This window comes from Oryzias melastigma, linkage group LG16, assembly GCF_002922805.2.
Source record: "Oryzias melastigma strain HK-1 linkage group LG16, ASM292280v2, whole genome shotgun sequence".
NCBI classification, from domain to species: Eukaryota; Metazoa; Chordata; class Actinopteri; order Beloniformes; family Adrianichthyidae; genus Oryzias; species Oryzias melastigma.
The window spans coordinates 22,731,539-22,745,588 of NC_050527.1; the positions used below are offsets into that span (position 1 = coordinate 22,731,539).

At 38.1% G+C, this 14,050-nt stretch overlaps 1 protein-coding gene across 1 annotated transcript in view; it reads right to left on the bottom strand.

Annotated features, from left to right (window-relative positions):
* Window positions 1–1,699: 1,699 nt before the first annotated feature.
* Window positions 1,700–14,050, bottom strand: part of bbs9 (Bardet-Biedl syndrome 9) — a gene marked incomplete at its 3' end in the record, with an annotated part of 123,314 nt that continues 110,963 nt past the window's right edge. The window contains 2 exon segments of the mRNA XM_024258633.2: window positions 1,700–1,810; window positions 12,143–12,392. Coding sequence (XP_024114401.1) covers window positions 1,700–1,810; window positions 12,143–12,392 — 361 coding nt within the window.

Consider the following 14,050-nt stretch of genomic DNA (forward strand, 5'->3'; position numbering starts at 1 on the left):
CAACCTGATTACGGAATGAAGGTAACCAAGTATTTCATCAAGACTTGAGAGACACACAAAGGAACTAAAGAACTTTATTTGATTGGTCAAATAAATAAAACTACTCTGAATTATATGAACATTTCCTGGTCTGCATAAAAAAACTTTTCGCTTTTTTTTGTTGTTGTTCTTCATTTTAAAGGTTAAGTTAGTACAGTACTTGCTAAAAACAAACCAGAACTTCTTTGTTTGGGTAGATGAACGGAGCAGCACATTACAATGCACTCGGGCCCAAAGACGTGTTCCGGCCTGTGCGTCTGTAAAGGACGTACATCTGAGATCAGAGAGCTCGCGGCGGCACCGGCGCGCTCACTGCTGCGCTCGACGTGGTATATGTGTGCGTATCTAATGATCCCTGTGTCGCCTTCTCTGTGTCTCCCACACCTCCCCTTCTCATTAGCGGTGACGCCTGACTGGATTAACCACAAGGGCACACATGCATACACACACACACACATCAGCCACTAACGAAAGTAGAGCCCATCAAAGAGAATCTATCTGCTCTGGTTTAGGAAAGACAAACCGTCATAAAACTTGGATTTGTCCTCAATGCAAACCAGAAGCTTTTCTCTGGCAGTTGTGTGCATGCTTGTGTGGATAAAGAGCCAGAAGCCAGGAAACGGCATGTTTGCTGTGTGTAAGTGTGCTTAGTATATTGCATTGTAGTGATCTGCTTATTGTATCTCGGATGAAACAAACACAATTACGGATGATGAGGGGATAAAAAAAAGGACAAAGAAGTGAGTCGAGAGGGAAATGTAGATTTGAAGGTGCCGACCCACTTGATTTGAACAATTGCAACCCCCCCACCCCCCTTGATCTGATATGTCTCTGTCAAAATGATGGCTAAAAGAGCAGAGTGAAAGCAGAGCCAGACGGATGAAACACGAGTGTGACGATGAAAGACAGCAGACATCCAGCAGAGGGGGAGAGTCTGGTCTAGCTCAAACAGAGACTCTGCAAATGAAGGACAGCAACTGTGGTGGACGCACGCTCTGCTCTCCTCTCAACAATGCTGGAAAAGTACAGATCCCCGATCTTGAGGGAAAGTCCTCAAAGTATTCAAGTATTTGAAACTGTCAGAGAATCTCTGTGTTTCTTTTTAACTGCTATGAAGCAATACAAAAAACTCGAACCTTGATCATTCTTCCAAACCCACTCATTTGGAGGGGTCTGGATGAAAAGCAGCTAAAGGAAGAATTTGCTCCAACACTGTAAAAAATACAGGTTTACCTCCTTGTGTAGGGCATCAAAATAATGATATGAAATAAGTCTGTGCAGTGCGACAATGTGACAAGACCTAAAGCAATCAAACATACAGAAAGTGAAGACATTTGCTTGATTTTTCCGGCAGTGGCTGGACTCCCAAACACACAGATCCTATTGACTCCCAGCCAACAGCAGTCAAAGTGCAAACAAATCAGAGGAAAATGTGTCGGTGTGATTGACTGAGAACAGATATCAGGGAAAGGTTCTGGTTGAAGTTGCAGATGTGCTGCAAGGGTGATGTGTTCTTGATACGGTCTGTTTGGATGTGACAGGGTGTAGCAGAAGGATGAAGAACACACACACACACACACACACACACATATATATATATATATATATATATATATATATAAAGGTTAAAAGGGAGTCACAGTTTGTGATCTTACTGTACCTTTCTTGACTTTCTTAGATGGCTGCTTTTGCTTGATGAACTTGGTCGTCTCCTGCGGGACATCTACCTCCCCCCATTCACCAGCGGCTTCCGCTATTGGCTCAACACCACCTGAGTGAAATGAGAAGGAATCCAGGATATAAACCACACATAAACCACTTTATAAGAAAAAAAATCATAATTACAAAACTATTTCCTTTTGCAACTTCATGCCTTACGTCTCTCATTTAAGGAAGACAAAGAGCTGCCTTGTTGGCTGATTTTTTTTTCAGGTTTAATGACACTTTCACTAGCTGTGCAGACAAACTTGGATTGAAGAAGACTAACATCTTTTAGGGTTTTGTGTGTAGCATGGAGCTGACATTAGACTCTCAGACAGATTTCAAGTTGATGTTTTTATCCCTTAAGCTGCTAAATCATCAGGTTTGGAGCAAAAACAGAGTTTCAGAATGAAAACATCTGATGACAAAACAGAGAAGCAGAAAGTTAACTTGCAATGATTTTCATTCTTGAGCGTTTTAAAACCATTCTTCACATTTTTAACTGTATTTATTTTTCATTTTTTGAGAATCCAACAAACTCCTTAATGCTTAACCAAAGTGTTGCTGCTGGAATCTCAATATCTCAACTTATTTTTATTTTATAAAATCATCATATTTTGATCTATTGTTAAAGTGTTCCCTGTCGTCTTTTAATTGTGATTATGCTGTTTTTAGGCAAAAAAACAAACAAACAAAAAAAAAAACGTTTTCTAAGACAGTTTTTTTTAGAGCAGCAGTATTTCATCAGAAATTTGCCTCTAAGTAGTGGGCGGGACCGTTGCAGAGTGGAGAAGGAACCTTGTGGCCTAACCAGCATATTTTCTACATCACAAATAAGCTCTTTTTCAAAAATTTTTTTGTCTGCTTCTGATTCACATGAATTTAAATAAAGAAATGCCACAAAAAATCAAACTAAAAACACTTTTTTCACTTGTGTAGGTGTTTAAACAAAATCCCAACAGGTTATATATGCATATAGATAAAAAAACAATAACTGAATAAAAATGTATTACTTAATGAACTTAATAAGTTAATTGCATTATTGTGAGACTTTTTTATGATTGGAATATTACAGCAACATTGGCTTAAAACTGTTTCTTTTGTGTAAAGATGCCTTGGAAATAGCTAAATGTTCTTGAATTCATAATATTAATACATGTGCTTTATATTACCTTTCTTCCTGCCAAATATATTGTTGAAAATTACTCAAAAAAATCAAAACTGTTACCCTGTCAGTGCTCGGTGTGCTTAAGTAATGACCTGCAGACACTCTGTTCATTTTACCTATAGAGTTTTTGTAATGTATCAGAAATGAAGGCTAAACACGGCAAAAGTATTGTTAAGTTTTTTAAATGTGTGTGTGTAAACTTACATGTGTCAGAGTGTGATTGTGTTTGAGACAAAATCCCCACTACAATCCCATGGATCAGCCTGGATTAAGGGAGCTCCTGAGGCCGATGAATTGGACGCCTTGTCTCTCCATCCCACCTCTCTGTCTCCTCAATCGCCTTTTTTCACTCCTCTCCTCCCCACCCCCCTTTACCTCCTCTTCCACTTTTACTTTTCTCTTCTGTCTCCATATATTCATCATCCCTCTTCCCTTTCCTCCTTTTCTTCATTTTAAGCCTTTTCTCGTCTTTCTCCATCTTTTCCTGCATCCCACCTTCTCTTGCATCCTCATGTTTTTCCTCTCCTCCTCCTCATCATCCCTCCATTCCCCTCATTTCCTCAGCTCCCAGAGGGTTGTGTCCAGTTTCAGGGAGCTTTCGTTTAATGTACGCTGCACACACCGAGCCTGTGTGCATGTGTGAGACAGAGGGTGCATGTGTGTGTCTGCCATAAAGTCTACCTTAAGGTGTCTGAGAATGCATGTGTGTCTCCATCTCCCCCACTGAGTCCACATTTGTGTGCCTGTGTGTGTTCAGATTATCCTAAGCCCTCTCTAATATTTATCCTGGCCTTTTTTAAAGCCAATCTTGTTCTCTTTGGTGAGGCCACAGCCTGTAGCTTCACACACGCAGACATGCTCAATCACAGTTGTTTGAAATGGGATATGCCTCGCTCTTAATTGGGCAGGTGTTTTTCTAAGGCTAGTTGTTCCTTTTTTTATGCTGTCTTACACTTTCATGGAGTGACTGTGTGTGTGAGTGTAAATGTGTGTGAGAATCTTTCTTGCACCAACATTAGGTGAGGGAAATAGGCCACCTCTGGAGCAACAAAAACCACATTGAGGGCTCACCATCTCACACTGCCAGCTTCTCACACATTCCTTTATTTTTTCTATTTGGAAAAGTAGATGCTTTCTGCCTGGTCACAGCTGTGGAGTTTCCCTGGACTCCTTCACGCCGTGTGTGTTTGCATGAACAGATCATTGCTTTAGGCATTGATGAGCTCTACATCCAACACTCTGGATTCCCAGAATTTCAAAGACAACAATTTCACGCTGAATAGCAGATTTGTAAAAGTAATAGTAGAAATTTAAAAATTCACCATTTTAAAAAAAGACTAAAGTTGGTGAGAAAAATGACAGAAATCTAAATGTTTTTTCTGAAGGATAATGACTAGGTCATTCAGCAGAAGATGAGAAATAAGTTTGTGAATCAAAATATTTTGGATTTTGACATGACTTTGCAATATTATTCAACACTCAAATTTGGTCATTAAAGAATCCTGAGTCGGTCAGACATTTTTAATACAGCTCACAAATTTTGCAGCTAGGATGGTTTTAAAAAAATAGAAATAGATTTAGATTAATAATTTTTATTTAGATCATACATTTGCAGAAATTGTAAACTTTCCCCTTCAGTTTTTTATTTATGCCTTGGCCTAGTGAAATTATGATTTTTTTTTGTAATTGTAAAAATATGCTTATTTTTGGACAAACCCATTTAACTTCTATCTGTTTAGTATTCTTTATAAAAAGAGTTACACTGTTAAAAATCCACTTGTTTATCAGCTATTAGGGTTGGGCGAAACTGAGCGTTTGGTAATCAATCTGATCCAATACCAGTCAATATCACCAATGTTGACGCAAATATCGATATTTTCATAAATGCTGTGTTTCCTGACATGAACCTCAACATCTCAGTTGTTTTTAGTCACAGTGAATGGCTTTTTGTAAGTTTCCCTTTTTGAATTACTTGATGAACATCAAAACAATATTAGGGAAAATATTTCCAATTAAATGGAAAATTGTTTATTAAAATAAAAACTTATTGAAATGAAATAAAAAGTGTAGAAGTGAAAGCAAAACAGTCAACAAACCAAAAAAAAAAAAAAAAAAAATTAACTACGACCCAAAATAAATCAAAATGCTTAACTATATAAAAAAAACAAGTGGTAGAAATATTAGTAATTTGTAACTTCTTAGCCTTTAAATAGAACAATGAAAACACATTTAAAGTAACCTGTTAAAGACAACTCAGCTTTTTAATGGAGTGGAAATAGGGGGAACAATGCATGCCGCCTGCATGCTCTTTCTTTGCTGCTGCTGAGATCTCACAGGACATGTGAGGCAGCGACTCCGCTGGGTCATCTTCGCAGATACAGAACATTTTCTAAAAGTGTAAAGATCGATATCTGCAGGTCAGTATCAGTCTTATACCAATGCCAACTCAAGAACGAGACTATCGATATTTTGGATCGTTCTGCCCAGCACTATCAGATACCACAATGTTTTCAACACATATTTCTATTTTTTTTAAATGGGTTAAGCTTTGTACAAATTACAAGGTTGGATGAAACTTCCAAGACTTTCCTAAACCTGGACTATCTCATACACTTATCTTTGTCCTTATAGGACAATTTTGTTAACAGTTGGTTGATCAATGTGGTATATTGCACCTAAAATGTTTCATTACTCTGACAGACATAATGAGCTTATTATTAAAATAGAGTATAGGTTAATTGTGCTTATCTGATTGATCAGAGTATAATTTGACAACATAAAAATAGTTTCATTTTTGGTATTTTTTGCTTAGTTTGATGCATTTCTTGGACCGTGGAGAGTTGTCTCGTATTATTTGCATTATAATGCATGGAAGATAATTCAACAAGTGTCTCATTTGAGTCTAGAACAAGTTTAAGACACCAATACGAAGACTCTGGAGAGAAAATTTGTTGTTGCCAAAGACCCAAAGACCCTATGGGTGTAGTTATCATCTTGCATCATCTGGTACTCTTTGATTTCATTCCTACAGTTTGTTGCACATGTGGAGAACAGCAGATTTGTCTCCGTTTCCCCTCAAAGGTTTGTTGTGCTTCTACTTAACACTACAAAATTACAAAGTATACAAAATTAAGGAAGCCAAAGGAGTTTGCAGAACCTGCATGAATCCCAGCTGGAGCTACGGTTATAAATTGTTGATCTGTAATGAGTTGAGGTAGCACAAGACATAGTATTTCTCCTTTCTGGCAGTTCCTATTAGTGTTCTGTTTGGAGCACTAAAAACAACCTTTAAAGCAGTTTTTGTGTAAACCTGCTGCTATCTGTGAATGTGGTAAAAGAAAAATATCATGTGCGTTTTTAATACACTTTAGAGTGATTCAGTGATTGATATCTGGAAGAGTTTGGAACATTTCTGTTCCTACAGTCTACAGCAGTGGTTGGTTTGAATCTCTTTTCACTGAGTTGATAACAGCTCAGGAGGGGTGACAGCTTAAGGCCACGTTGGGGCAGTTTGAAGCTGCTCTGGATGGGCTGGTTGAGGGTTAAGCTGCTTCTAACAGATCCGGCTCTGTGTTGGTCTACAGTGTGGAGACACCAGCACATTCCTGTTTTATTCTGGGCTGTGGTTTGAAGATGGGGGTGACACTGTGCTGCTGTGGTTAGCAGTAATTTGGCTGTGGGCTTTACGCTTTTTCAATCCCCCCTCGGGGCATACGCGGGTACACCCACATATGCATACATTATAGAGGCTTGCACTGTGAAAAACAACATAAAATTAGGTTCCTTTTTGCAAAGTAAACAGCATAATAGGCGAAACGTGTATCTACTTAGACTCTATGAAATAGATCCATGCGAGTTTAATTATGTCAATAGTTGTACCGCATGTTTGTTCAGGAGAGATCTTCAAGAGGCTTAACAGCAGTTGTCTTTTAAGTTGCTTTACTGCCTTCTTCTGGTTTTCTTTTATCTGTTCACTTCACATTCCGCTCTTCAGTCTATTCTGTAATCCTGTAATTTTCAGGAAACAAATCCATCATTTTACTGACAGATTACTGCTAACACAGCAACATGCTTCTATCTTCCTAATCCTTTTCATTCAAACCCTCTTAACTGTTTGGTTAGATCTTAAATGTTAGGAGCGAGTGCTCCACTTCATATGGATGTTTGCAAAAACTCACTGAAAGTCAAAGTGATGTTTTCCTCTTTTTACACTGGAATGAACAAGTTAAAAAGTGAAATAGGAAATCAGTTGAGCTTGTCTAAAGATTTAAGTGCAATAGTAAAATGTGTTTTAGCACAAACATTTCAAAAGACATTTAATTTTTTATATGATGTTGTATTTTTTATACATTTATGTGAAATCCATTTATGTAATTGTCAATTTGGCCCACCTGGAGTGAGAAGGACCTGATACGATCCTAACAGTCTTGAATAGTTTGTCTCGTTCTTGTTTTTTTCTGGGATTCTCTTTTAGACCACCATGGAAATGAATCACAGCTTTTAATGTAAACTCAATGAAAGCAGCTGTTATTTCAGAGTACTTATAAAACGACACAGAAACTCACCGTATACACTGACTTCATATTGGTTTAAGGAACGGAAATGTGATTGATGTTGTGTTTTTGTTCCTCCAGGTAAAGCCCCTGGAAACGGAGGGGAATTAGCTTTCTACTTATTGATGGCAGGGGGAACCCGGTGCCACGCCCTGCCTGGCTGTCTGTCTGTCTGTCTGTGGGAATCAAACCGGTGATGCTCTGGCCACACACCTCTCAGTCTCTGGGGTACAGCTGCCCCTCATCATATATGTTCTTACAAATATTTCTGTTGATAGTTTGGGTGTGTACCTGTCTGTCTGCACTGTGCAATTGTGTGTGTGTGTGTGTTACTGCTTGTGGTTTGGAGGTTTAGAATTAGTGTTTTTGCGGAGTTTGTAAAATAAAAATGTCAGTAAAAAGATGTATCTAAATACATCTTTGTAATTGACAGGGTGTACTTTCTTTTTGATGTAACAGAGCGCCTGCGTGTTTGCATGCACACATATATATCTTCTCCCTCCTTTTATTTCTAAAATAGGTACAGACTCCAAACCACGGCTGCAAGTGGAACTCAGTGGAAAATAGCAGACACACACACACACACACGCACTGTCAGCAGGTACACAAATAGAAAACGGAATGCTCTTTTTCAGAGTGTGCTTTGTTACATTGACATTAAAAACGCTATAAACTTTGTTAATGGAGTAGAAAATTGGCATAAAAATCTAATAAAACCAGGAATTGAACTGTGGTACAAGTTTCCAAAAGAGAGGTAGAGGATGGATTCATGTGTAAAAGTGAAAAAATAAAAAGAGACCATAAAATGATCAATCAAACGTGATTAAATTTAGGTTCAAACAGAGGGGAAGATGGCAAAATAAACACAGAGGAGCGCAAAGATGAGCAAAGTTAAGCACATATGAAGCATCGCTCGCGCAGTAAAATTAATTTGTTTATAAGGATGTGCATATGTGTGGGGGTAAAAAAGAAAAAAAGTCCCATAAACAGATTTTGCTGTTTGAGAGCTTTAGAGTAATGGCGACTGCATGTTGACGGATGAACGGTGTGATAAACAGTCCCAATGTCAACTTGTGTGTGTGTGTTTGTGTGTGTGCGCTCGTGTACAAAGAGCAGCTGCTGAAGCTTGAAATTGGCCTGAATGATGTCATGAGGCTGAGATAAGGTGTCATGTGATTAAAGAGAGGCATAAATACGACGGGGGGAAAAAAAAATAAAAACGCTCCTTGTGACACGGATTTTATTATAACAGCGGTGAAAATAGTTGGAAGCTTTATGAGGAAAATTTTAATTACGTAATAAAGAAGTATGATCACTTGGTTAAATTGATTAGATTTTACAGCTTTGTATGCTCGGTTATAGTTTGAAAAAACATGAGTAGCTTTGCTGCAACATTCTTTTCATTTTTTCGCAAATATTTATGATAAATAAACATTCCAGATAATATGACTCAATTTGACATATTTTTTTCCAAACACGGGTGTTAAGCATACTTTTTATAAACGCCATCATCAAAATAAGGTTAATTTTTGCTCTTTTTTAAACACAGAAGTTGATTTTTAAAGAGACTCTTCTTCCATTTACTAAAGACCGCAAAAGTTCAACTCTTTCCCCTAAAGTTGCCTTTAATACCTGAAGCACTGATTATTATACATTTATTTTAACTTCATAATAGCACTACAGGTTGTTCTAAATGCAGTTACTAAACTGTAACTCTCAAGAAAATATATATATATATATATCCCCCTTTTTTAACCTTATAACCTCAACCCCCTTTATCAGTTCAAACACTTTGCAAACTTCTTAAATTACATGTTATTTTATTTCTACAAAATCATAGTTATTACTTATCAATCAAGAATAGTTTATAATGGAGGCACAGATGCTCTAAGTCATCCCACTTAAAAGATGAAAGAAGTCTCCAATGTTCCTGATAAATAAACTTGAACTGTTCGTGAACAAAATGTTAAAAAAAGTGCTCAAAATGAGAAGGGATGGGCAAAGTTGCAGTAGAGTTGCAGTAATTACAAGTAATTGCTGCGTCGAGAACAAATTGGTGTCATCGCAACATCTTAAAAATCGTGGGAAGACTGCAACTTTGAAGCATGGCGGTGGAAACATCATAGTTCGAGCTGCTTTTCTGCAAACAATACATGACAACTGACCTGTAAACAAAGGATGAATGAAGCCATGCAGGGTGAGATTTTGAGCAAAAACTTCCATCCATCAGTGAGAATGAAATGTGGCTGGATCTTCCACGACAATGACCCCAACACATCTCCTACACAACAAGGGAGTGCTAATGTAAAATCTCTTTACGGTTCTAGAAGTTTAGTCTCGTGAAAGACCCAAAACACTCTTGAGGAGATCTGCATGGAGGAGTGGACCAAAACAGCAACTACCAGGGTTACATTACAAAGTATTTAGGTTACCTTTGTGTCTGATAAAATACTTATTTTCCTGCACAATTATACAAATAAATAAATTTAATGCAATTTCCTGTATCATTTTTCAGATTTGGCCTCTCACAGTACAGGTGAACAATTAATGTTACAGACCAAACTCGACCTCTTAAGTGGAGCAATTTGCAGAATCTGTGACTGTCTAATAGTTTTTGCCCCAATTACTGCAAATTATCATTGAAGAAAAATTTTGAAATATAAATGATTTTTTTGGGTATTTGATTAGCATAAAAAAGTTAATTGTTTAATGTCAGGGAGGTGCTCATTTACACAAGCAGATCTTAGGGCCACATTTGTCAAGTACATGTGCATTTTTGTTTATATTTTAAGAAAGACGAGAAGACAAGAACATGTGGCAAAGTAGAAAAAACCCTTTATAAATAATAATGGAAAAAAAGCACACCTGTACCACATATTCTTTTTTCTGAATTGCAAACATATTAAAAACAAAGAAATATTCAAAAAGCATCAAACGAGCAGAGTTTTTTAAGTTCCAACTGGGAGATGTTCAAAAACACCTGAAAACGTGTTGGGAAGCTTGAGCGCTGGAAGATTTTTACTTACAAAAACACATTTGGAAAGACACACAAGCACTTCCTCCCAGTGAAGTGGAACTTGATGTGTGGCACTCCAGCCGGTGTGTTTGTGAGTGTGTTTGTGGTCTCTGGGGGGAAACGGTTGCCGTCAGAGTTGTTGAAAAAGTAAACAAAGAGTGTGTGTTTACGGGAGGGTGAAAAAGAAACATCTGAGATAGCTGTTTATTGCAGCAATATGTATGTGCAGGCACATGTGTGTGTCTGTGGGGGTGTGGAGGTGTGTGTGTGTGGGGGGGGTGTCTGTGCAGCAAGTCAAAGGAGTGAAGCTCAGTCACTACTTTGTTGAAGACAAAACAGTTTTATCTTCAAATGTCTTTAAATGACTTAGAAGTTCTACTGTTACTGTATTTAAAGTTGTATTTAGCTTTGGGTCAGAAAAAGAAAAAAAAAAGAAAAATTCAACACATTCTTACTCCTAACTCGTCACATACTGACATTTGGTTAAGGACCCTTCAGCGTCAAAAATTTACGTTTTGGGCGTCACTAACTCGTGATTTTTTGACATGCTGGCTGTTCCCATTAAATCACGGGTCCCGCGAAATGGAGCCGGTCCAGTAGCGACTTGTTGGGTCACTCCTCATATACCCTAACCCCGTACCACTTTTTGTCCAGTGCCACGTCCAGGCCCGGCTCACGTTGGGTACCAGTCAGATCCAGTACCGCATAGGAAGCTGGGTTAGGGTACTGCCACTGGGTTAGTGTACTGGTACCAGTCGTTTCCTGAGGACCAGTCTGCGTACCACATCCGGTACTGCGTCCCGAGGATTGCAGACCCTTGATTTTACGAACATCAAGGACGTCAAAAAATAACGTGGTGGGGTCCTTCACTAAACCTCAACATAAGAATGAGAATGTGTTGAAATATTATACTTTGTTACAAAACCACATGATCTGCTTGAGGTGAACTTTTGTGCAAGAACTTAAACGAAAAAAAAATTATCTGAAAGATTTTTACAACATTTGTTAGTTTACTCACCAATGTGTGTTATATTTGTGTTGTTAAACAGATATGAAAGTGTTTCATTTTTGTATAAATTTGCATGTACTTAATAATTTATATGACGCTCAAAACCTGAGTGGATGACAGCGGGCCTCGAGGACCATTGATATGAATAAATTAAACAAAATCACAAATTCTCTAAAACAACACACATAATGTCTAACAACAGACAGATAGACCTTCATTTGGCCTTTATACATTAAAATAAGCCAGTTTTTCATGCGTAAATGAACCTTTAATCAGAACGGTGGAGTGCTTGCAGAGAAATTGAAACAGTTAAAGGCTCTTATTTGATTAAAAATGTTCCCAAGCTTGGACATATAAGATGAGAAAATATTAAAAGATGGAGGAAGTCTGGACTTCTATGACGTCTTGTGGATATCACCCGAGTAAGAATGAGTCACATTGAAGTCTCTTCACCTTATCTCAAAGTGTGTCACTTTTCTCACACCTGTTGCATACCTGGAGCTAACTTGAGAGAGATTTGTTTGATATCTGAAGACTTTCTGAAAGCCACTCAGGAAAGCAGTTAAAATCTAATTCAAGATTCCCTAAAACAAAACTTACAACTATTATTTTACTCCACTAACTTATCCACCACTTCCTTCATCTGTCAGACTCACCAGGAGCAGCGAGACTCTGGACCTGGGCAGGAACCTGGACGTTTGCCTCAGAGCATAGAGTGAGACGGCCTCCTTTGCCGATGCGATCACACAGAAGAGTGATGTGCTTCTTCAGGCGCGAGGTGTCTTGTGGGAGGCCAAGCACAGGGCCTCCTGCCTGGGCCAAAGATATGGCCTGGTCCTTGGGGCTCCTGGACAAGCAGGTTCGCAGGAGATGGGAGACGGCAGCGTCGCAGCATTCTTCCCAGCCCTGAAGGTACAGGGAGAAGCACTGAGTCTTACAGAAGCTTCATTTTTTTTCTAAACTTTAATGTAAAATTTCAAACTCTGTCATGCAGAAAATAATGGGGTGAGGAAAAAGAGGAAAATTGTATTCTACTATGCATCGAGGCACAACCGAGAGTAAAAGAGGAGCTGCACATTTCTGTCCCTTCTTGAACAAAAATATTCAAAAAGAAAAAGGCCTATTGTTTTTTTTTAAGAGTATTAAGGAAAGGGAATACAAAATACAAAAAATGCAAATGTCCATTGTCTAAACTCCAGGCCTCAAGGTCCGGCCTCCTGCTGATTTTCCAGAAATCCTGACCAGTACCTGGATCAGGTCAATAAGGAGCTTCAATGGCAGGTTGGTTGGAAAACATGTAGGACACCAGCAATCAAGGCATTTTATTCTTACACACCTGTTTTATTCATAAGAATATTCATAATCCTAGTCTGGATCACACATTTTAATTTATCTTATCCCATCCCAATGAAAGTTTATGCGCATAGTTTTCTATTTCATTGGTGGTAAGGACTTAAAAAAAAACAAGAACCAGATAAAAACTGATTTGATCCAAAATGAAACATTGAGGGACAATATTTGTATAGATTTTGTAGAATCGTATCATTAATCATTTATTTACTTTTGTGTTACATCTCCAAACAGGAGTTTTCCACCAAAAGTATGTTTTAATAGTTGGCTATGAGTCTCACAAAACACCAAAGAAACACGAGACAGGATTCTCAAATGAAAGAGCACAAAAGAGTGCAATCTTGGATAAAAGAATATACACAAAATAATTAGTCAAAAACAGAAAGGTGCTAAAGCCTTAGACACAACTGCCCTTTTGAGCGGATATGGGCAGAAAAATGGGTAAACCTGTATGTGGCATGCACAAGAAATATCAGGATTGTAGACAGCTTGGTGAGCCCGTAGAAAGAAAATATTCATGCATGTTTGTGTCGACGTCCTGCAGGCATTGGGTATCACCTGCAAACCCCAAGTGTGTAGCTGTCATGCGTGGGTCAGAATGGCCAATATTTGCATCTTTCTAATGCCTAAAACGTGGCATAATGGCCCCATATGACAGCATCATCTGAATGTTATAATTGTCTGCAACTTACATTAACTTAAAAAAAAAATTCACCATACACTTAATACACATTTTCTTGACATCCCTTGAGGTGGCAACGCAATCCTCAATGGACTGTGAAAGACACACTTGTGCAACCCTTAAGATAAAACCACTCTTGTACGGCCTACACCCTGCATGGGTGCATGTGACTAATGCATAACAAGAAAAAAAAACAAAAAACTTTAGCTTCAATATTTCTGAATTCCTTTCCTATTTCCCTATTCACTTCATAGTGCGATCGGCATTTTGTAGTGCTGTCCAAATCTACAATTCCAAAATCGAGTGCACTTGAAATTTCCCAGAAGTCTTTGCGAAAAACTAGTGTGCATCAATGCTCGCTATATTAGCAAATATAGACCACAAAACATTGCGGTCGAACATTTTCAGCGAAAAAAACATGTTTAAATATAATATTTTAATAAACCATCCACGTTTTCATCATCGAAACATGGAGGAGTCACAAAAAGACGTGAAACATTCGTATTGATTAAATTTTTGCTTTGTGAAATCA